The 24,475-nt window shown below is 23.6% G+C and overlaps 5 protein-coding genes across 7 annotated transcripts; 4 read left to right on the top strand and 1 right to left on the bottom strand.

Annotated features, from left to right (window-relative positions):
* Window positions 1–6,397: 6,397 nt before the first annotated feature.
* On the top strand, window positions 6,398–9,572 carry LOC726371 (cysteine dioxygenase type 1). The gene is made up of 6 exons (XM_026444708.1): window positions 6,398–6,416; window positions 6,495–6,831; window positions 8,627–8,768; window positions 8,855–8,960; window positions 9,057–9,226; window positions 9,337–9,572. Exons 2-6 carry the CDS (start codon window positions 6,602–6,604, stop codon window positions 9,370–9,372), a joined length of 684 nt encoding a protein of 227 aa, XP_026300493.1. The 5' UTR covers window positions 6,398–6,416; window positions 6,495–6,601; the 3' UTR covers window positions 9,373–9,572.
* Window positions 9,573–16,357: 6,785 nt separating this feature from the next.
* LOC100579038 (succinate dehydrogenase assembly factor 3, mitochondrial) lies at window positions 16,358–17,151 on the top strand. 2 transcript variants are annotated; one of them, XM_026444709.1, is made up of 3 exons: window positions 16,358–16,489; window positions 16,572–16,692; window positions 16,930–17,151. In XM_026444709.1, coding segments are annotated over exons 1-3 (303 nt in total). In that variant the 5' UTR covers window positions 16,358–16,487; the 3' UTR covers window positions 17,110–17,151. The 2 variants fall into 2 exon arrangements, with proteins under 2 accessions (XP_026300494.1, XP_016771434.2); XM_016915945.2 differs by lacking the exon at window positions 16,358–16,489 and having other exon boundaries at window positions 16,510–16,692.
* Window positions 17,152–17,659: 508 nt separating this feature from the next.
* Window positions 17,660–19,810, top strand: LOC413491 (nucleoside diphosphate-linked moiety X motif 19). The gene is made up of 5 exons (XM_006559323.3): window positions 17,660–17,883; window positions 18,139–18,475; window positions 18,588–18,823; window positions 18,925–19,083; window positions 19,150–19,810. Exons 1-5 carry the CDS (start codon window positions 17,809–17,811, stop codon window positions 19,426–19,428), a joined length of 1,086 nt encoding a protein of 361 aa, XP_006559386.1. The 5' UTR covers window positions 17,660–17,808; the 3' UTR covers window positions 19,429–19,810.
* On the top strand, window positions 19,686–22,265 carry LOC551739 (DNA primase large subunit). Of its 2 annotated transcripts, XM_016915791.2 has the most exons (8): window positions 19,894–19,993; window positions 20,073–20,123; window positions 20,230–20,567; window positions 20,639–20,872; window positions 20,996–21,130; window positions 21,188–21,566; window positions 21,627–21,782; window positions 21,864–22,265. In XM_016915791.2, exons 3-8 carry the CDS (start codon window positions 20,313–20,315, stop codon window positions 22,121–22,123), a joined length of 1,419 nt encoding a protein of 472 aa, XP_016771280.1. In that variant the 5' UTR covers window positions 19,894–19,993; window positions 20,073–20,123; window positions 20,230–20,312; the 3' UTR covers window positions 22,124–22,265. The 2 variants fall into 2 exon arrangements, with proteins under 2 accessions (XP_624130.2, XP_016771280.1); XM_624127.5 differs by having other exon boundaries at window positions 19,686–20,123.
* Window positions 22,155–24,273, bottom strand: LOC410432 (L-threonine 3-dehydrogenase, mitochondrial). The gene is made up of 5 exons (XM_393912.5): window positions 24,054–24,273; window positions 23,637–23,900; window positions 23,108–23,368; window positions 22,486–22,752; window positions 22,155–22,417 (listed from the first exon to the last, which is right to left on the bottom strand). Exons 1-5 carry the CDS (start codon window positions 24,205–24,207, stop codon window positions 22,257–22,259), a joined length of 1,107 nt encoding a protein of 368 aa, XP_393912.3. The 5' UTR covers window positions 24,208–24,273; the 3' UTR covers window positions 22,155–22,256.
* Between the last annotated feature and the right edge of the window lie 202 nt (window positions 24,274–24,475).

Below are 24,475 nucleotides of genomic sequence, written 5' to 3'. Positions count from 1 at the left end.
AAAATAGAAAAACCTTGTTCCACATTATATCCTAAAAAAAATTTATCGGATTCAGAAAGTGAAGGATGGTCTTCAAAATCGACTAACAGCAATCGAGACATAAAATGTTTTCTACCTGATTCTTGGTCAGAAGAATTAGATCCTAATATGAATTATATTTGCGAAAGTGAAACGAAACATGATAAAATTATTAAAAGTTTGTGCAAATGTCGCAAAAAAGATCAAAAATTAAGTAGTAGGTATAATATGCGATGCAAATATTGTCGTAAAAGGCGTTCATCTAAAATAACTGATAAAGAATCATTATTAATTTGTAAATGTATAACAGAGGAGGAAGAAGAAGAAGAAGAAAAAAAATCCATAAAATGTGTACCATGTCCAGAACATTCTGAAAATAAATTTATAAAGTCTGTACCATGTTCAGAACATTCTGAAAATAAATTTATAAAATCTGTACCATGTCCAGAATATTCTGAAAATAAATTTATAAAGTCTGTACCATGTGCAGAATATTCAGAAAATAAATTTATAAAGTCTATACCATGTTCAGAACATTCTGAAAATAAATTTATAAAATCTGTACCATGTTCAGAACATTCTGAAAATAAATTTATAAAGTCTGTACCATGTGCAGAATATTCTGAAAATAAATTTATAAAGTCTGTACCATGTGCAGAATATTCTGAAAATAAATTTATAAAGTCTGTACCATGTGCAGAATATTCTGAAAATAAATTTATAAAGTCTGTACCATGTGCAGAATATTCTGAAAATAAATTTATAAAGTCTGTACCATGTGCAGAATATTCTGAAAATAAATTTATAAAGTCTGTACCATGTGCAGAATATTCTGAAAATAAATTTATAAAGTCTGTACCATGTGCAGAATATTCTGAAAATAAATTTATAAAGTCTGTACCATGTGCAGAATATTCAGAAAATAAATTTATAAAGTCTGTACCATGTGCAGAATATTCTGAAAATAAATTTATAAAGTCTGTACCATGTGCAGAATATTCTGGAAATAAATTTATAAAATCTGTACCATATCCAGAATATTCTGAAAATAAATTTATAAAGTCTGTACCATGTGCAGAATATTCTGAAAATAAATTTATAAAGTCTGTACCATGTGCAGAATATTCTGGAAATAAATTTATAAAATCTGTACCATGTCCAGAATATTCTGAAAATAAATTTATAAAATCTGTATCATGTCCAGAATATTCTAGTGATAAATCTGTTGAATGTGTACCATGTCCAGAATATTCTGAAAACAAATTCATAAAATCTGTACCATGTCCAGAATATTTTGAAGAAAAATACATAAAATCTGTACCATGTCCAGAATATCTTGTCGACAAATTTGTAGAATGCGTACCATGTCCAAGTAAAGTAAAAAAAGAATATCCTGAAGAAGAAATAGATGAAGTAAAAATAAAAAAGAAAGAGGTGGAGGAGGAGGAGGAGGAGGAGGAGGAAGAGGAGGAAAAAGAAGAAGAAAAGGAAGAAGAAGAAGAAGAAGAAGAAAAAGAAGAAGAAGAAGAAAAGGAGGAGGAGGAAGAAAAAGAAGAAGAGAAAGAAGAAGAAGATGAAGAAGAAAAAGAAAAAATAGAAAAAGAAAAAGTGGAAAAGGAAAAAAAAAAGGTAGAGAAGGAAAAAGAAAAGATAGAAAAGGAAAAGGAAAAAGTAGAAAAGGAAAAAGAAAAAATAGAAAAGGAAAAGGAAAAAGTAGAAAAGGAAAAAGAAAAAATAAAAAAGGAAAAAGAAAAAATAGAAAAGGAAAAAGAAAAAGTAGAAAATGAAAAAAAAAAGGTAGAAAAGGAAAAAGAAAAAATAGAAAAGGAAAAAGAAAAAGTGGAAGAAAAGGAAGAGGAAAAAGAAGTAGAAGAAGTAGAAAAGGAAAAAGAAGAAGTAGAAAAGGAAAAAGAAAAAATAAAAAGAGAAAAAGAAGAAATTGAAAAGGAAAAAGAAAAAGTAAAAAAAGAAAAAGAAAGAATTGAAAAGGAGAAAGAAATAGAAATGGAAAAAAAAAAAGAAATAGAAAAAGAAATTGAAAAAATGAAAGAAGAAGAAGAAATAAAAAAGAAAGAAGAAGAAGAAAAAATAAAAAAGGAAAAAGAAAAAGAAAAAGAAAAAGAAATAGAAATAGAAAAGGAAAAAGAAAAAGAAATAGAAAAGGAAAAAGAAAAAGAAATAGAAAAGGAAAAAGAAAAAGAAATAGAAAAGGAAGAAGAAAAAGAAATAGAAGAGAAAGAAAAAATTCCGCCAATAGTAGATGAAGTATCAATTTTACCATCAAAAATAGTAAGACCCGAATCATTTGCGCTTAAACAACTCTTGAAAACAAAACCTACAGTAAAACCTACAACAAAACCTATGGTTGCACTCATTCCATCATATATTCCACCGAAAGTTCCAATAAAGCCGTCGGATATTTTAAAAAGATACAAACAAAAACCAAGACGACTAACTATTCAAGAAAGAAAAATGCTTGAAGAAGAAAAGATGGGACCTCCTCCAAACGAAAAGAAAATACCTCCTCCAGAAGAAAAGAAAATATCTCCTCCAAACGAAAAGAAAATATCTCCTCCAAACGAAAAGAAAATATCTCCTCCAAACGAAAAGAAAATACCACCTCCAGAAGAAAAGAGAATATCTATTCCAAAAGAGGAGAAAATACCTACTCCAGAAGAAGAGAAAATACCTATTTCAGAAAAAGAGAAAATATCTATTCCAGAAGAAGAGAAAATACCTACTCCAGAAGAAGAGAAAATACCTACTCCAGAAGAAGAGAAAATACCTATTTCAGAAGAAGAGAAAGAAATATTAGAAATAAAACAAAGAGAGAAAACTTTCCAAGAAAAATTAAAAGATTTTTTTGTCAAAAGATTTAAGAAAGGAGATAAAACTGATGAAATTCCAAAGAAAGAAAATGATAAAACTAAAGCAAATACTAAAATTGAAATAAAAGATGCAGAAGAACAATTAGTAAAATTTACTCCCAATAAAATGAATCCAAATACAATGATGAATCCATATACGGTGATGAATCCACATATGATGAGAATAGAGAGAAATCAGAAATTTCAACCGAATCCTGTAAATCCTCTAATAAAATCGCCTTATCAAACCACAAATGAGATAAATAAAATAAGTAATAAGAATAATCCCAATTCTCCTCCGTTGATAAACGAAGAAATAAAAAATAATGCAAAAAATAAAATTTCTGACAAAGAAAAACAAATTTCTGATAAAGAAAGACAAATTTTTGATAAAGAAAAACAAATTTCTGATAAAGAAAAACAAATTTTTGATAAAGAAAAAGAAATTTTTAATAAAGAGAAACAAATTTCTAATAAAGAAAAACAAATTTTTAATAAACAAAAGCAAAATCAATTAAAGTTACTAGATAAAGACATATCTGTTTCGTTAAATAAAGATAAAGTAACAACGCATAAAAATTCTGAAAAGCCTGAAAAGATACTTGAACCTCGAAAATCTAAAGATGTCACTAAAGTTCAAAAAGAAGTATTAAAAAAGCCTGAAAAACCTCGAGAATCTCGAGACATTGTTCGAGATAAAGTTCAGAATGAGGTGATAAAAAAACCTGAAAAACCTGCCATTCAAGAAAAGAAAGAAACTAAAGTAAATGAAATAAAAGAAGAAGAGAAACCATTTAAAAAAATACATCTCGATATATGTTCCGAAAAAGAAACTTCAACGGTATGTACAAAATCTTCCGGGATAGAATCTCACACGATATGCACAGATTCGAATTATGGAAAGTATTCAAATAACGAAGGTGTTACCACCGAAAAAAGTAGATGTAGTTGTTGTTGTAATGCACCCGTACAACAATATGATAATACCGAACCTACAAATTATCTCAAAAGTTGTTTAAAAATGGAAAAGCAATGTTATCATACCAATTCTCAATCAATCAATTCTCAATCAATCAATTCTCAAGAAAGTGCTCGAAATTCATATTACGATAGAAATTGGGACGATTGTAATTGTAGAAGAAAAATCCTTTACGGCGGTCCTTGCAGATCACGAAATGAATTCAGGTAAATTTTTTTTATCTTTTATCATAATATATATATCATTGATGATTAGAAATTTAATTATTAATTGAACAGTTATAGACAGACGGATTATTACAAATCTCCAAATAATCCCAATAATCCCAATAAGTGGAATTATAAAGCGATTAAAAAAAATGAAAACAATTTTGGATACATGAAATCTATGTTCTGTCTTTATTGCGACAATCCTCGTGAAAAATGCACGTGTAGGGCGCCCGTGCGAAAGTGTTCGTACTGCGAATTGCCTATAGATTTGTGTACATGTAATAATCAGGAAATAATGCACGATGGAAGATCGATCATGAATGAATCTGACAAATCTGATCGTACCATGTACGTTACTGCATGGAAGCCTAGGGAAGAAGTACGGCGTTACTTTTCCAGAAATTTAATCGAACATGAAACCGAGTCTGTGAATGAATGCCGTTATTGTGAAAAACTCAAATCGCATAATTCTGATCTACCTTATCAACGATTGAGCGTATTTTCCGACGTGATGGATGAATTACAACAAAAAATAAGCGCGTCCACATGTTGTACGCGATGCAAAAAAATTCCTTGCTGTTGTAATATGGAAAAAGACGAGATAAGAGAGGAGAGAAAGATAAAATATTGCATCAGGTATAATATCTTTGGCCAAAATTTAATTATTAAATTTAATTAAATTATGTTATACCACGTGATACTTTTCTTTCTCTTTTTCAGTCCTAAAACACGACGAAAAATCATCGCGGTATGTATCGACAAATCAAAAAATAAATTACCTATTTGCAAATGCGAATCGAATCACACGTCGAGAAGTGACAAACAGAAGAAAATAATACTAATTTGTCGTATTTGCAAAGCATCACCTTGTAGATGCAAGAAGAACAAATCGACTCAGAAAAAATTAAAAGTGAAATGTTATTATTGCAAAAATTCGCCTTGCGAGTAAGTATATCTAATAATTATACGGATTTATATATGTAATAATTATAACGAAAGGAGGAAAAGGGGGAAAAATTTCGAAATTTCAACAATTTCCTCGATTAATCGCCCCGAACGTAGATCTGGTACTTCCAGTTGCTGATTTTTTTATTACATTCTTTGCTACAGCTGCATTACGGCCAGAGAGCGCAACAAGTCGAGGCCATGCAGGTGCATTGATTCACCTTGTCGTACGAAAGAAAAGGAAAGCGTTCCATGTGGAAAAACATCCACGAAACCGAAGAACAATGACGAAAAGACAATTTGTGTGCACTAATATGACACCTGTGTGGTTACTTGACTTAGAAGTACAATGCAATGTTCAAGATTTTTAAACAAAACTAAAAATATTGTTTATGTTCTTTACGTTATTGTGAAATGAATCTCATATGTTAATCTTTAGAACGAAGTTCATAAGTATAATATATTGTTTATTTATTTTATAACGATTTATATGATTCTGTTGCACTCTTGATCTTCTGTTTCTATAAGGCAACATTTTTTTAATCCATTATCGAATAAAATCCCCGCTCTCGATTGTAAAATATAAAGAAATTTTCCAACGTCTTTCTTTTTTCTTTTTATATATAATTAATCAAAATTTATAATAACGTAAAAATGTTTAGATAAAAATATATTTTCTTATTCTGTTAAATTATATCTTATGACCTACAACACTCTATCGCTATAATATTTACGACAGAGCATTTAATAAATTACAAAATATTATAATTAAAGAAAAATTAAGATGTATTTATAAAATATAATTTCGTAAATTATAATGCACGTTAATATAACCTAATAATACCACGATACTTCAATACTTTCTATCACATAAATTTTCAAGATAAATGAAATAAATAGTGAATAAATAATGATAAAAAAATTAAAAATTTAATAATTAAAACTAAATTAATCAAATTTCATTAATTTTCTTATAAGAAAAAGAAATCTGCTTAAATATAGTAATTTGTTATGTTATAAAAATGAGTAAAAATATATCGTGATATGGCTAAATAACATGGATGTTAAATGTGTCTTTTATTTTAGTTTTAACATTTTCTTATAAGAAAATTTTTGTGCAATTGTTTTAATAAAATTTTTAATAAAATGTTAAGAATATACGTATTGCTATATTATTCCACTTTATTCGAAATGAAAAAAAAAAAAAAGAAAGAAAGAAAGAAAGAAAATTAGTCGAGATTTAACTCACAACCATATACGAAATATTTAAAACTGTTAGAGTTGGTGGGAGTAGGGGGTATCTTAGGTATCGTACAAGACGCTGTCTCCTGTTTTACTAGATCGGTGCGAGCCGTAGACCGACAACGTGTTCTTCCACTGCTAATCGTGTTCTTCATTTGCTTTCATTTTTAAACAACTTATTTTTTTCCTTTGCGAATCAATTTAAATATATATATTATTGTATTCTTCGTTTCGTGTTTTATTATTTCTGTTTTATATATATATATTTTTTTTTCCCTTAATTCTCATCGCGAGTATATATAAGTGAAGAAGAAAGATAAAGCTGACTAATAGAAAAAAAAATGCAAGTGTACAGTGAAGATCCTAGATTACTTTGTATTTCTCGTGACAAACTGTTGAACGAAAAGAATGCACGCCAACGAATTTCTTTAACTCTTCGTGAACTTATTGATGCTTTGCATGAAGCTTTCAAAACTGATCATGTGAACATAGACGAGGTTCAAAATCTAATGGCCTCGTACAGAAGCAACCCTTTGGAATGGAAAAAATATGCCAAGTTTGATAGATACAGGTAAATTGATAAGCTTAGAATTTTTTACAAACTATTATTCAATATATATCGCGCAATTTAACTGTTAATTAATTGAATTAAAATATCGATTATAAGGGATTTAAGCGTTTAATTTAGGAAAAAATAAAAATTTAAGATTTTTTTTCTTGTATTTAATCGGTCGACGCGTCTTACATTTGCGAATGATCGAGTTTCTTGGTAAATATTTTATCGGACATCATACAAACAAAACATGGCACAACTACATCGCAATCGTAAAATAAAATTAATATGACGAAATTCACGATAGGTTATCGTTACTGTTTCTTTAACCCTAATCGTGCCTTACGTATTTTGTTTCATTCAAAACACAATCAATCTTAAGTAATGAATTCAACATCCATGTATCTGTATTATCTGCGCAAATTGACACGCGAACATAAAGTAAATGACCTTAAGAAAAATGAAGAAGAGACCATCATGTGATAGAAGTCATAAAAATTTGAAAATTTACTGTCTGTGAAATTTACTGAATACGTCGTTGGTCTTATCTAAAAAAACATATATATTGGAAGATTGTGCAGCAATCTTGTACTTCGCACTATATACTGCTATTACAATAATACTATGGCATAATATGTACATTCGAAAGTTATCGATATGAAAACAATAAATAAGAATCTATTAGAAATCTGTTCCAGAAAAATGAGAATAATGATCTATGCGATAATTCTATTGCAGGTAATAATCCGACGAATAATATTACCTAATAATCTGTTTGCATCTTAATTTTTATTGTATGTTAATTAAATTTTATAAATCAATAACTCAATCTTTTTTGTTAATTAAAGTTTATGAATTAATATAGGAATGTATTAAAATAAATATAAATAGAATGTCACAATCATGATATATTTAAATCATAATTAAATGATTTTGAATTTATTTATTTATTTATTCTTTAAAAATGAAAAAAAAAATTAAAATTTGGAAAGTTGAAAAGATAAATAAATTTTTTTCTTATTCATATAAAATAAAATACTAAATTTGAATGAATATTCTTTTGTCAATTATAAAAATAATAATGACAACGTTATAAAACATATGACTATATGGCATTACACGAAATTGCTAACATGTCGATTTCCACATGACAAAGTGGCGAAAGTATGAAAACTATATTTCATGCATAACATACTATATAGGACATTTAAAAAGAAGAATAATAGAACATATTAATCGAACGAATGAAAAACGAATAAAGATTAAAAAAATATTCATCCAAATATTTTATAAACAATATCTAATATTTGTTCATTTATTTAATAAATGCAATAATAATTTCATTCTATTTATACTTTTCTGTATGGAAATATTATTTTTTCCCTGCGTTATTTCAAATACAATTTACGATCAAAGACATGATCAAAAAGTTTTAAAATCGTTGCAACCAAAACCTAAGTATGCGGAACACTTTAGTGTCCATGTGTATTGCACATGAATCAATAGTGTTTGTACGGTGAACGGCTGGTTATACACACTTTCCACGTATGCCCCCCTCTTTTAACTTACGTTACACTTGATTCAGAACATCGGTTCTTTGACACACGACACCGGATCGAAAGCAACGAACGATGAAACGTTCCAAAAGATTTAGAAAAAATATCTATGCTCAACGTGTACTCGATAAATATAGTTCATTATCTTCTAATGAATTTTATTTTTTCGTTTTACGTGATTCATTCTAATGCTAATACAATTTAATTATACATAAAAGGTTCTTAAAGAAAACAACTAAATGAATCACTGTGCCTAGATATACAAGGAATTTAGTTGATGAAGGAAATGGAAGGTTTAATCTAATGGTTCTATGTTGGGGAGAAGGTCATGGTTCAGCTATACATGATCATGCAAATGCACATTGTATAATGAAAATTCTTCAAGGTGAACTTTGTGAGGTATTAAATGAAATATTTTATATATATATATATATATATATATATTTTTTTAATGAATAATTTTTTTAACCTAATTATTCCCATAGACACGATATGCATGGCCTACAAATAACAATGAAATGAAAGAATCAGAAGAACTACAAGAATTGAAAAGAAATACTCTCGGTCTCAATGAAATATGTTATATTAATGGTATGCTTTTATAAATAATACAGAATCGTGTAATATTATTTATATATATATAATTAATAAGAATAACTAGATAAAAGAAAAACCTACCTTTTATAGATTCCTTAGGACTTCATCGAGTTGAAAATCCGAGTACCGTAAATCCTGCTGTTTCGTTACATTTATATTCACCCCCATTTTCTTCATGTTCCGTCTTCAATAAGCAAACTGGACAAAAGACTTCGTGTAAAGTTACATTTTGGTCAAAATATGGAGAAAAACGGAACCGGGTATAATTATTATCCATCTTTTTTTACTTTATTTTCTTCTGTTTTTATTCTTTTATCAATATTATCAAAATAATCAAAATTAATTGCAACTCAATCTTTTAATCTTGCAGGAAATTCAAGACGCCAGATGTCCTGAAGACAATTAATATTCCAAAATTAAAGTTAATAATAACAATTTGTTAAAAATTATGTTAATGTTAAAATGTTAGTTCTTCGTATATTGTATAATATAAAAAAAGAAATTAAGTACTTAAAGATATTTAGATTAAATTTTAGATAATATTTTAATTTCAATTCAATTTATATAATAATATAATACAAACAATAATACAATACATATACAAAATAATTAAATCTGAAATATTAATATTATATATTAAAAAAATATTATAAAATTCCTGAAACAGAAAAATATGTATATATTTAATTTTCATATAAAAATATTTAAAATTCCTCTTTTAGTGGAAAATTTTATAAAATAAAGAGATATATTTTATATTATTATATCAATATAAATCATATTGTTTAATATCTAATAATAATAATATACATAAAACATCTAATTACCAATGATATATATTTTTGAAAATCTAACATTGATATATAATATATAATGACTTGTTAAAACTAATATCTACAAATTTATAAAATCTAAAAAAGTTAAAAATATTTAGACTTATTAAAATCTGTTCTGAACAAAAATTTTTAAATAAATTTTTAAATACATGCACCATATGGACACATAATATATTAACATAGTATATTTGATATAACATAATTACCTTATAATAGAATATCTGAAACAAATAAACATAAATTTATTAAAAATAAAATTCTTATAATAAAATAAAAAACGAATTTGAATAAAAAAAGAATAATAATTAAATAAAATATTTCTTGAAACAGAAAAATATATATTATTTTATATAACACAAATATTTAAAACTTCTTAATAATAGTAAAACAGTAAAAATCAATTTGAAAAAAAAAGTATAAATACCTGAGTAAAATATCTTCTGAAACAAAAGAATATGTTATATGATACAAATATTTAAAACTTTTTTTTAACAATAATGAGATATTATGTAAAATAAAAAATAATCATTATAATAATAATAATAATTTCATTAATATAAATTAATAACATATTTAACAATGTGTTTAAATTGAATACATAAAAATCTCCTTGAGAGAAAATATATTAGAATGTATTATAATTAATATTTATATTAATATATAGATATATTAGTACAAATAAACAAAATATTAAACAATTAAAATTTTTATATTTGAAAAGCTAATATTTTTAATATTTAAAATTTTGAATATTTTATCTATATTTTTACCTGTAATTTTTATGAAAAATCTGAAACAAATAAATATGTATATTAAAACTGAAAAGATAAAAAATAATTATATATAAACTGAAACAGAAAAAAATTAATTATAAAAAATATCAATAAAGAAAATATAAAAAAAATAAAACAAAAAAAAATTTATTTTTATATTATTAATTTAAATTATATGTATTATGTAACATAATTAAGATATAATTAATAATATATTATAAAATATGTATCTATAAATAAATTTAACTATAGAAAAAGATTTTTCATGTTTATATCATATTTTGAAGAATATATTTTAAATAATAATTATTATAATTAAATAATTATTGCAATAATAAAATATTTATAATTTATATATCTTCATATATATAACATTTTAAAGTATTAATTCAAAAAGTCATTAATAATTATTCATTAAAAATTTACTGTTGAAGCTATTATTGCAATGATGATTTTTTTTTTTTAATTCAAAATCAATTCATTTCATATTTATTTATATTCATCTATCTATTTTTTATAATGGTTTCTTTATATTTATTATAAAAATATTTTCAGTATACTAAAAATTTTTCAATAATATAAATTTTTTTAAAAAGAAATTTTTTAAAAAAATATTAATTCATTTAAATACAATTTTTAGAAAATATAGATTTTATTTGAAATTAAAGTTATTTTGAAAAATAATTTTTGCAAATAATTTTAATATTCGATATCACTGATAATTATATCACGCCTATATTGTATCGATACATATTGATAATAACAAATAAAATGTAATCATAAATTATTTCGAAAAATGATTTTTGCAAATTATTTTAGTATTTTATCACTAACAATTATATTATGCTTATTTTGTATCGATACATATTGTGAGCATAGTGATAATAATAAATAAAATGTAATAATAAATTAATAAATACCTTCATAATAATAATTTTAAGAATGGCTTTCCATCAAATGATGAAAAGGCATTCTTTAATATCTTCAGCTTTTAATCTTTTCTTCGGGTTTCTTGCATTAACCCCACTATATTATTTCACTATTTTTAACTTTGATTATAAAAAAAAAAAAAAAAAAAAAAAAAACTATTATAAATTATATATATCATATTACAATCAACCATTAGAAGAATAGCTGATGTACAATATTTTAATATGAATTTTTAGGAATCACTTTCACACTATGTACTTCATTTTTCGTTCGGATCTAGAATCGCGAACGTACTTAAAAACTAGGTACGAACCATAACAAATAATTAAAATCAATTAATGAAAAATTAATTGATTCTAATTGAATCCCAGGTGCAGATATATCATACGATCAAATAACCTACCCGAAATAAGAAATGATAATCTGCTTTTCCTGGCCCTACCTACTTATAATCTAAACCATTCATACCAGAAGTATACTACCTACCTACCTAACTCTATATTTAAAAAGAATATAGCAAAATCATTTATACCAATACATTCATACCACGATTCTCTCTCATAACACCCGGGTGCAAATGCCTACACTAGGGAGATACGTCCCGGGACGCCTCCGTCACCCGAGCTTGTAGCATACAACCTTTCATACACTAAGAATACGTACCAATAATCTGAAATCGACTGACAACATTAGCGAATATTGCGTTAAATATTCATTTATATTCATTAAATATTCATCTTATTCCATCAGTTCATTTTGAGTTTTACATTTGTGTATTTCTATAATTGTATGATAAATTATATTTTTATCATAATATGATATTTCTATTTATTCATGCATTTACATATATCATAAATTATTATATATAGATTATGATATGTATATATATTATATATTATAAATATTTATATATTTTAATAAAATATTTTATAATCTTTATTTCAATATCAAATTTCAGATGATTTTTTTAAATTCAAATTTCATTTATATATTTTTTTGCATTATCATTTTAAATTAATTATTTTATTTTATTCGATGTAAATCTCATAAACTTAACAAATTCCACACTCACACTTATGAAATTTACATCGTGCACAAACGCTAAGAATTGTCAGCCGCCAAAAATAAATATTAATAATTAAATCGTGTCCACCACCTTTACTCATAAGAGAAGCACCTGAGCCCGCTTATAAGTTTAGGTAAAAAGAAATGAACACGACAACAATAATTATCACGTACCTTTATTGCATGCTGAAAATCCTAAGCTAAAAAAATAGATTAATAATATATCTAAGCGAGCTAATTTTCTGTTAGAAATATTAGAAATATTTTTATTTATGAATATTTTAAAAAAATGAAAAATGCCGAATTTATTAAAAATTTTATTAAAAAATTTAGACATTGTAAAATATATATATTATTTAATTATTGATATTTATTCTTTATTTTATTTTATTATTCTTGTTTGATTCTATCAAAAAATAAATATTTTGAAATTTGTATATGCATACGTTAGGAATATTTAATTATTACTTTGTTATTAAAATCTAACTATCGCGAATTATCTTCTTGTTCATAATAATATTATTTTATATATTTTATATATGTAACCAAGCATAATATTACTTTTTTTTACTATAAAACAAAATTATTATAAAGTATTTATTACAAATTATAAATTTAAAAGAATAAAAAATAAATATTTATTGTGAAATCGGAGGATCATCCGACTTCTACTCTATTATCATAAATTACATAAAAGAAACAAGAAGATTCTAACCTAAACTAATACATACAAAACATAATCAAAAAACAAATAAATATTAATATATGAAACGAAAATAAGATTTTTGTAATCACTATGCTCACATGCAACTAATATATATAAATTGAAATATGTATTGACTCACCGTTCGTTGAATGCATGTACACAATGCCATAATAACAAACGGTTGATGCTCCTTATTTGTCAAGGTTGAAATTTGAGATAACTCTACAGATGCACTTGTAAACACTGGATCAGAAATAAGGGAAAAATGTAGAATAAAAATCTTCTAAAGCAATCAAAAATATTCAAAATTACTACGTTAATCTTATTTTTAAAAGATTCAATATAGTTAAAATGATTTTGATTATTATTATTTATATTATTTGTAAAGAAATAAACTTACAAATATAGTCATGTAGCATAATATTGTGATTATTATTGATCTATATTTGTTGAATTTCTGTTTATTCTTTTTCTGAAATAGATTTAAAACAAAAAGTCAATTAGATAAAAATTAATTAAATATTTTAGAAAGTTATGCTACTTTCCAATACTTACACGTTTTTTTTCTTCATTATAGCCCGAAGGAGATCCTCTCCTCACTCAGATTTGATTCTAATTTCGCGACAACCGAAATCTTTATGAATTTAAGATTAAATAAAATATTGAATAACAAAAAAACACTGACTCTACTTTTACATTCAATTAAAAAATATAAGCTATACGATATTTAAATAATCAAATTATACTGCGTATCAAACACTGACTCTAAGATCGCATTGCGCACGATCACAAAATTGCTGAAAGAAATAAATATTAAAAAGGGAACAAGAGGAAAATAAAAAAAAAACACACATTTTTTTCAAATATTTTTCTTTTTGTTATAAATATATTAAAATATTAAAATATGAAAATATAAAAAAAATCATCATTGCTTTTATATTTTTATTTTATGATAAAAGATCATCATTCGTAAAAATTATTTATTTTATCGAAAAGCAAATATTTAATAATTTATTATTTTATTTAAAAAACATGAAAAATCCATCTAAGTTATAAAAATCGAAAAAATATTTTTGATGTAAAAATTATATTCGATATAAATTATTCAATAATGGATAGAAAATTAAATTTTTATAATTAGCACAATTCAATATTATTTATATTATAAATTTTTCAAATTATAATTTTTCAAATTATAATTTTTACTCACATATATGCAGCAATCTCGATGAAATTGTTACAAAAATATATTTTATCAATCTCAATATGTAGTTTCAACAAATAAGCTTCCTATTTTCATAATTTAATTCTATAACAAAAAACAATAATTTTGTTATATTTCTTTTTTCATTGTAAAGTATAAAAATTCATGATAAAATATATTAATATATATAAAGAAGAAAATTCACAATCATTTACTAAAAAACTTTTCAAAATGGAGGTCAAAGCATAAAAGATTATTAAAACTAACAATTTACAAATGGCCAAAATGACTTTTCCGTGTAAAAGGGTTGTTGAACCCCGTAGACGGATTAACGTATTTTAGTTTAAACAATATATCTAATTTAGAATTTTACACTCTAATCGTTCTAAATATGTTTTATACGAAAATAAATGCAAATTATTTGAAAAAAAAATTAAAAAATTAAGAAATTTATAAAAATTATATAACTTTTGTATAATAAAAAAATTGGAAGACGAATTGAAGATAGTACGAATTTTTTTTGTTCGAATAAAAACGTTTTACATAAGTTATATTTTACGTAAAAGAGAAGTTATATATAAAATTTCTTACCTAGAATTCTTAATAAATCTTTTCTTCTTTTTATAATCACTTAAATCACTTAACAAAAAATAAAATTGAAAATTAAATCGAATTCACGCAAGCGTCTTAACAGGACGAGGGTACAACGACGAATGTTCAACAATACTGACGTAATTAGGAAGAAAAGATAAACGTTTCTGATTGGTCAAAACGCGCGCGGAAGACGCAATTCCTACGCAAAATAGTTCATAAAATATACGGTAAAATATAAAATATTTTAATATTATAAAAATTATAAAAGAAATTTTATACATGAAAAATTAATAGAAAGCATTTTTTATAATAATTCATTCAAAATATTTTTATATTTTTTTGTTTTTTATATTAAATTAAAAAATTAATAAAAATATATTAAATAAATTAAAGGATCTTAGAAGACAGGTGATTGGTAAAAAGATTCAATACTTGCTATTGGTTAAAATCTTTAAAGGATTATTTAAAAATATAGATAAAATCATAATAAATCATTATAACGTAATATAATTTAGAAAATCAGTCCATTACAATAAATTTTAAACAAATATCAATAATCTTTATAAAATTTCTTATAAAAAATATAATAAATAATATATATAATATATAATATATATATATAATATATAATATATATATATTATATTATTATTATTAATATATATAAAAAATAATATATATAATATATATATTATATTATTATTATTAATATATATAAAAAATAATAATAATATATAAAATAATATATAAAAAAAAAGATACAAACAAATATGTAAGTTCAACTTTAATAATTTAAATTTTCAAGTTTTTTTATTATCGTAAGAAATTATTTTCTTGATAAAATTTGAAAACAAGAAAAGATTCGTATAATATTATATAACAAAATACACAACATTTTATATTTTAAACAAGATTATATATAATTTTTATTAAAATCTAATAATTAAAAAATTTTTAATTATAATTTTAATTTTATTATACTGTTATATATATTAATTATCTTAATATCATATTATTTTAATATCATTTTACTTTCATATATTTAATATATTTATAATATATGATATATATTTATAAATATATTTATAAATATATGATAAATATATTTAAATGATGATAAAATATATGATAAAATAACATATATGTTAAATATTTATAAATATTTATCAAATTTCATAATTCAATTTGTATATATAATTTTATAAAACAATATATTCAAACAAAATAGAATTAATATCTTAATATAGAATCTAATATTGCGAATACAAGTATATATAATTTTTCTTTCTTTTTTCATACTCATCAACTCATACATCAAAATATGTAATATTTAGTGCGAAATTCTACTAAAATCTTTTCTAATTTAATTTATCTGTTAATAAAGTGTAATAGTGAATATATCAATCCATTAGCATGTATATATTCTTTTAATAAATAAATTATGAGCAATTTATTTCATGTACAGCGAGTCAGAATATTGTACAAAACAATTTTAAGGTTACATCGTGGTTTACCACCTGAAATTCAAGTCTTAGGAACGAATTATGTTCGAGATGAATTTAAAAGACATAAAAATTGTAACGAAGATATAGCAATTATATTTATGAACGAATGGACAGTAAGTAACATTAAATTATATAAATTCAATCTAATCTTTTTAACATTAGGTTATGTTCATTTTTATTATTACATAAATTAATAAATATAAAATAAAAAACAATATTTCATATTTTGTTAAAATGTTATTATTTATTATTAATGTAAATGTAAATGTAAATATTATTAATTAAATGTAAATGTGTTTATTAAAAGTTTTTATTTCTAAAATGAATAATAAAATTACTTCACTTTATAGGAGTATGCTATAATGCTTACAAAACAACTTGGGCTAAAAGGACCACATACAGCTAAACCTTTAGGTGAAAATTTAAAAGAAGAAGATTTTAACAAATTTAGGGATGAACAATTATATCAGTTATATGAACTAATGATTGCATCAACTGGTAAAATTAATAAAAATACAGAAGATACGTAATTTATTCTTTCTAAAATATATTGTATACTATTAATAATATTAAAGATATAATATTATATATAATATATTATTAATATATATTATAATTATATATATTATAATATAATATAATTTATTAATATGATCAATGTAATATCATGTATATAAATTATAAATTATTATATTTGAACAAAAATTTCTATAATAGTCTATAATTTTTAAATTTCTAATAAATATTCCTTGATAATAATATTTGATAAATTTATATAGAAATAATAAGTTCGTTACACTGATATGTAATAATATAATAATATTAATATTTTATTTTAAACATAAAATATAAATAAAAAGTTATAATAAAAAAATTAAATAATAATATTAAACAATTTTTAAATATGATCATAAAAATACAATTTCAACAATAATTAATAATTCTTCAAATAAAAAAAGTATTGAAAATATGCAGTTAATAATTATTTAGAACAAAACGACATCGGTGAATATATATATATATATACAATCGTTGTATTATTTAATTGTTTTTTTTTTATTAATGTTTAAATCTAAATATGGACGTATATTTATTCAATTATAGGTTATAAGTACATTTTATGGAATTATAACTATGTCAATTATTTTTTATAAATTACAAATATTATAAAATTTAGATACTTTAAATAACAATTTATAATATAAAATTTAAATACATTAAATAAAAGAATGAAGGCTTGGAAAGAATCTGTAAGTTTAATGCTAATGGCACGTCAAAAATATATTCGTTCATCACTGACAAATGTAAGTAATATATTAAATATATTTGATTAAGAAGATATTGATTATGTACATAATAAATATATTGGTTATTTTCTGTTATAACAAAAAAAAAAAATAATAAAATATAACCTAACTTAATATTAAAAAATATAATAATATCGATAATCGAATCATACGCCAAATACGCGCGAGAATTTAAATTGTTATATTATACTTTTAATTAGAAAAACAATTATAATATAAATACTAATTAAAAGATTAACAAATATTATTTAGTTTCAGTATAATTATAATCTACTATGCCTGAAACGGCATCAAAATTCCAAATTTTTACCGAGTACATATGTATTTCCTGGAGGAATAATAGATCCGTCCGATGCTGATTTAAAATGGCATGATCTTTTTACTACTTTCGGTTTTGATACTAATAGTTTCTCATCTTTGACTCCAAATACTTCTATTCGTCCTCAAATTTTCCAATTCAAATCGAATGAATTGCCAAAAGAAATTTCTTTACGCATTACTGCAATTCGTGAAACCTTTGAAGAATGTGGTATACTTATTTGCAAACAATCTCGAGAAGATACTTTTGGTTGGGCACAGAACATAAAAAGTAATTCGATTAAAATTTAAAATATTTGCAAAAATATTTATATTACAATAAAAAATTATTTCATTAAAATAAATAAATAATAATTATAAAATTTTCAATTTTTTTTATATAGTTTCTAAAAGTGAATTGCATAATTGGCAAACAAGAGTGCATAATGATGCTAGAGAATTTTATACATTATGTGAAAATTTTAATTGTTATCCAGATTTATGGTCTCTTTATGAATGGAGCAATTGGTTAACACCGACTTACTTTACTGGACGACGTTATAATACTGCTTTTTATTTAGCTTGTATTTCTTCTCTACCTCAAACTTTTCATGAGCCAACAGAAATAGAAGATTTGAAAGTAAAGTTGTTTTAATATATGAATAATATAATATAATTTATTTGAATATATTATTAATATTTAAAAATTGTAATAATATTAAATGGGATATTTTAATTTAGTGGGATATGCCTGGAAATTTCTTATTTTCAATTCCAAAAATTGCATTTCCACCACCACAACAATATGAAATTGCAAGAATAGCAAAGTTTGAAAGTATAGACAATTTGTTGGATTTTGCAATTGATAGGAGTAAAATAGGAGTACTCTTAAATCTACCAGTATGTAAAAAACATTTAAAAAATATATATTAAAAAATAATTTTAATAACACATCTATTATATCAGGTAAAAGTAGAATTGTTGGATGGGATTGTACATGTTTTACCAGGAGATTCAATGTATCCGAATCAAGTTAATTTTCTTGACAAACAAATTATTAATAGAAATGATATTACTATTCATGAATTTCGAGCTATATCTCCTATAAAAAATAGAATGGAATTTTTCAATATTCAAGTGAAAGAACTTTATGTACAAAATTTTGATAGTGCCGATGGCCATTTAGCGCCTCTTCAATTAAAAGATATTTCTACTGCAATAGTACATAAACAAATTAAACCATAATAGATTTATTCAATGATGTATAGTAGTATCTTTTTAATATATATATATATATACGTACTGTTTTATTGTATATTATATTCAATCAAGAATATTATAATCAAGAATTCATTTTATCAAAAGATATTGATGAATTATATACTAAGTTTTAATAAATATATATTGATATTGTTTTTCAAAAAAAAAAAAAACTAATATATATATATTTACATATAAATAGTATATAAATCGTTAAATTATTTTTGTAAGAAAATAGCGGGAAAAAAGCGCGGGAAAGATAGTATGGTAGTAATGGCGGCTTAAGTTTCTTGTGAAATACTAGATTTTTTACATTCAAAATATGTTAGCAATAGTTGTATATACATAAATAAATTAATATTAAGTAGATATGTTTATTTTTTATTGTTAACTGTTTTGTTAACTGTAAATGTTATACAATATTTTTTTATGTAAAAAATTGTTTGAACGATCTGTCGTAAGTTTATGAATGCATTTTAAATAAAAGAAAAGTGAATATATTTTCTTATGGAAAATGGAATATACTAAAAGAAGACGCTATACAATTAATGTTAGAAATAATATTGATTATTTTGATTTTCAAAATATTTATCAACATGACTTACACATGTATGATTTTCCTCCAACAGGAGAAATTTCACTTACAGAATTTGAGGAATTGGGTAGAGAAAGATTAAAACGTAAGTTTTGTAAAAAATTAATTTGTTATTTTATGATTATTATTAATTTCTATTATGAATAAAATAATAATTGTATATATATCATATGATCATCATATTTTATTAGTTTTACAACATGTGGAAAACAATGCAATAAGAACAGATTTTAAGACACAAGAAGACCGTAAACAAAATTTACATACAGCTTTAATGAAAGATGGCCTTAAATATTTTGCACATCTTTTATATGCAAAAGGTTGCAAATCACCAACAGAAACAGATTTACAATATAGAAGAAAAGATCATATATCACATTTTATATCAAGATTATCACATTGTCAAGAATCAGATCGTCAAATGTGGTTTATTAACCAAGAAATAGAATTATTTAAATTAAGATTTAGTTCATTAGATAAAGAAGGAATAGAAAAGTTACTTAGTATGCATAATATTGATTGTCAACAGGTAAGAAATTGAGCTAAAGTAAAATAATTCATTAAATTTATGATCACTTTCTTTATTATTATTTTTTTAAGATTACACAAGAAGAAAAGGATGAAATTAGAGAGGAACTTCGTTTATCTACATCATCCATAAAAGTTTTAAATATTGATATGACAGAATTTTATAAAGTGTCTTTTTATAGAGTTTCTGATTTAATTAGATCACGTAGAGTTTATCTAAGTCAAGGAATAGCATATATACCACAAATAGATTTAGTATCTTTGTTTCTTTCTTATTTTAGAAAAAATTTACTTGATGGTATGCCGGTAAGTTTATATTATATTTATTTTATATTATTTTTCATTATTATGTATATACATATGTATATATAATGTATATACTCAAATGTTACGTTTAGATTATTTAGATTAATTTAATCTTATGTATAGGCTGCAAAAATGTCTATTATACGTATGCATGGTGATGATAGAATACAATCATATCTCAAATCTGTACCTAATATTTCTGATAAAACATGTGTTATTTGGACTAGTTCTGCTACACCCACAGATAAATTAGATGAGGTAATTTATTTATTTTTTATATATTCTTATTCTTGAATAATATTATATAATTTTCAGTTATCAAAAACATCATATCCTATGTGCATGAGAATATTACATGAAGCACTTAAATCTAACCACCATCTAAAAAACAGTGGGCGTATACAATATGGTTTATTTATAAAAGGTATTGGTGTAACAATGGAAGATTCTTTGTCTTTTTGGAAAACAGAGTTCACAAAAAAAATTGATTCAGTAAAATTTGATAAGGAATATGCCTATACTATAAGACATACTTATGGTAAAGAGGGTAGACAAACAAACTATACTCCTCTTGGATGTCAAAAAATTATGTCTTCTGTTCAAAGTCCTGGAGAATTTAATGGTTGTCCATATAAACATATGGATAATGCATCATTAAAACAAAAATTGTTTAGTTATGGCATACCTGCAGCAAGTAAGTATATTGTCTTTCTTTTTATTATTGTAATGATATTTAAAATTTTATATATTTTAGGTATTAATGAAATAACAGAACTAGCAAAAAGTGATAATTACTTTGGTGCTTGTACAGCATATTTTAAAGTTTTACATAATCGTTTACCGGATAAACCTATTATTCATCCAAATGGATATTTCCTAGAAAGTCGGACCATATTGATTAAAGATGCAGGTACAATAATGGTTTAAATTAAAGAGATATATGAATTTAACAAATAAATTTGTCTCTTTTTTTTTTTTTTTTGTTTTATAGAATTTGACAATAAAGAAAAACTTTCTCAAACTGGAAAATTAAATGTTGGAACTCCTAGAGTTAGCACTCCCAGTATTGATAGAAATACACCTTCAAGAAATATTTCTACCCCAAAAAGTACAGAGAGAAATGCTACACCATCGAGAAAAATTGATAAAATGAACATGACTCCAGTTAGAACATCTAAACCAACTCCAAGAAGAATAGAAAATTATCTAAATGACGAAGATATTGAAAAATTAATGAGTGAAGATATGTAATTATAAAAAATATATTTTCTAAGTTTTATATTTCGTTTTTGTTGTAAAATAAATAATATTTTTATACTTAAGATAATTATATCATATTTTCATACTTAATATAATTTATATCAATTATATCAATTAAATTATATTATACATAGCTGTTAACTTCTTTTAAGGATCTTTTGTTTGAAAAATTTTTTCTTACATCGCGCACCATTGATTCTACAAGTTTTTCTAAGTTATACTTATGTTGCCAACCCCAATCTCGACGAGCATCACTATCATCGAAAACTTGTGGCCAATTTTCAGCTAAAATTTAAATATGTTGTTTTGTTATATATATTCCAGATTAATAATTATAAATATTATGTACGAACCAATATGTTGCCTTGCATCCGGTTTATATGAAATCTTTAAATCAGGAACATATTTTTTAAGCTCAGTAAATAATTCTTCAGGTGTGAAACTCATGGCAGTAACATTATATACTCTTCTTCGTAATTGCTCACTTGGAGTATTTAAAAATTGAAAAAGAGCTGATAAACAATCTTCTATGTACATCATTGGTAATCTTGTATAAGGTTCTAAATAACATTCATACTTTTTAGTGAGTAATCCTTCGTGAAAAACTGCTACTGCATAGTCTATCAAAAAAATAAAGTTATACAATTAAAATATTAATTATATTAAAAATATTACTTTATCACAAATTATATGGTTTTTTTTCATAATGTTTTACATTGCTTTGCTGTTATTTTAAGATTTACGCTTCAGAAAATAAGGGAAACGCAAGAAACGACCTCACGGTTCGCGATCAAGAGACGTTCAACAATTTACTCATACTATTGTCCCTAAAGACCAATAAATTGCATTATTATGCAATTATTTTAATGCTCCATTTCTTGAGGTAGGAAAATATTTTTATAATAAAATATATTTGTTAGAAAATAAAAATAAATAACAGATAATAAAAGATCAAAATAATAACAAAATATATACCTGTAGTACCACCACCTGGTGGATCACTGCTGATAACTCCCGGAAATCGAAGACATCGAAAATCAAGACCGAATCTATGATGATAATATTCACCTAATAATTCAGCATGAACTTTACTAACACCATAAATTGTTCGTGGACGTTGAATAGTTACATTTGGAGTAGGATTGCGTGGTGAATCTGGACCAAATGCTCCAATTGTCGAAGGAATAAATATTCTTAATTTATATTGCTTTGCTAGTTCAATAACATTATGCATTCCTAATATAAAGTATTAAGTTTTTATAGAAATTTTTTTTATGAAAAATTTAGGTTTTAAAAAATTTTTACATTTTAAATAATTTTACATAAATATTTTCTTTGAAGATATCTATGAAAGCTACATACTTTCTCTAATGTACTTTCTTTCATAATTATGCTAATAATATAATTATTACGATATTTAATAAGATATTTAATAAGATTCACTTAATAAGACATTCCATTTCATTCTAATCTAATCTATATAGAATTTTAATGATTATTTTACCTTCTATGTTGACTCTTACAGCTAGAGGAACATTTTGTTCACCTACAGCACTAAGAAGAGCACTGAAATGAATAAGCCAATCAATTCTGTAATTTACTACAATCTGTTGTAGTCCTTTAAAATCAAGAATATCGGCAAAAATGAAAGGTCCGTTTGATAAATTTTCTTCTGTCGGTTTGATTATATCGGATAAAATTACATTTTCGTTTCCATAATTTTTACGAAGTAGTTTTGCACACTCGGTACCCAATTGCCCCAGACCACCTTATAATACAAAAATGTAAAAAATATTAAATTTTTATGTAAATCTATAAGGTGATAAGATAAAGACAAGATAAGGTGCAAAAATTTGTTGTAAAAAATAATTAATTTTGGAACAAATATTTTAATTGATATTTTAAAATCATGCACACACACCTGTGATAAGTGTTCTTGGTGATTTTTTGACAATACGTGATTTATTAATTTTAATTTTTTCAACTTCTTGAGACGAACAATTCATGATGCAATAATCTCTTAAAGCGTTTCTTGAAAACCATTGATAAACTTTTAATAAATTTTTGCACCACATGTTTTGAAATTCGAAATAAAAAATTCAATCAAAAAAAAGTGGCAATTCTTAATGAAATATACTTCTTTTTCTTCTTTTTTCCAGTTACAGTCACGTTAGATATATTAAAAAAAAAAAAATTTGAAAAAAATTCGAAGAAAACTTTTATCTGCATAAAGAAATTCTCAGAGGAATATATCAAATTAAAAGGACTTTTCTGTTTCAATACCTTTAAATGACTGTCGTAGACTCGCATAATCATAATATTATAACAGGATTGATTCTGAAA

Source organism: Apis mellifera, linkage group LG13 (genome assembly GCF_003254395.2).
Source record: "Apis mellifera strain DH4 linkage group LG13, Amel_HAv3.1, whole genome shotgun sequence".
NCBI lineage: Eukaryota > Metazoa > Arthropoda > Insecta > Hymenoptera > Apidae > Apis > Apis mellifera.
The sequence above is the reverse complement of the archived record's forward strand: the minus strand, read 5'-3'. Positions and strand labels throughout refer to the sequence as shown.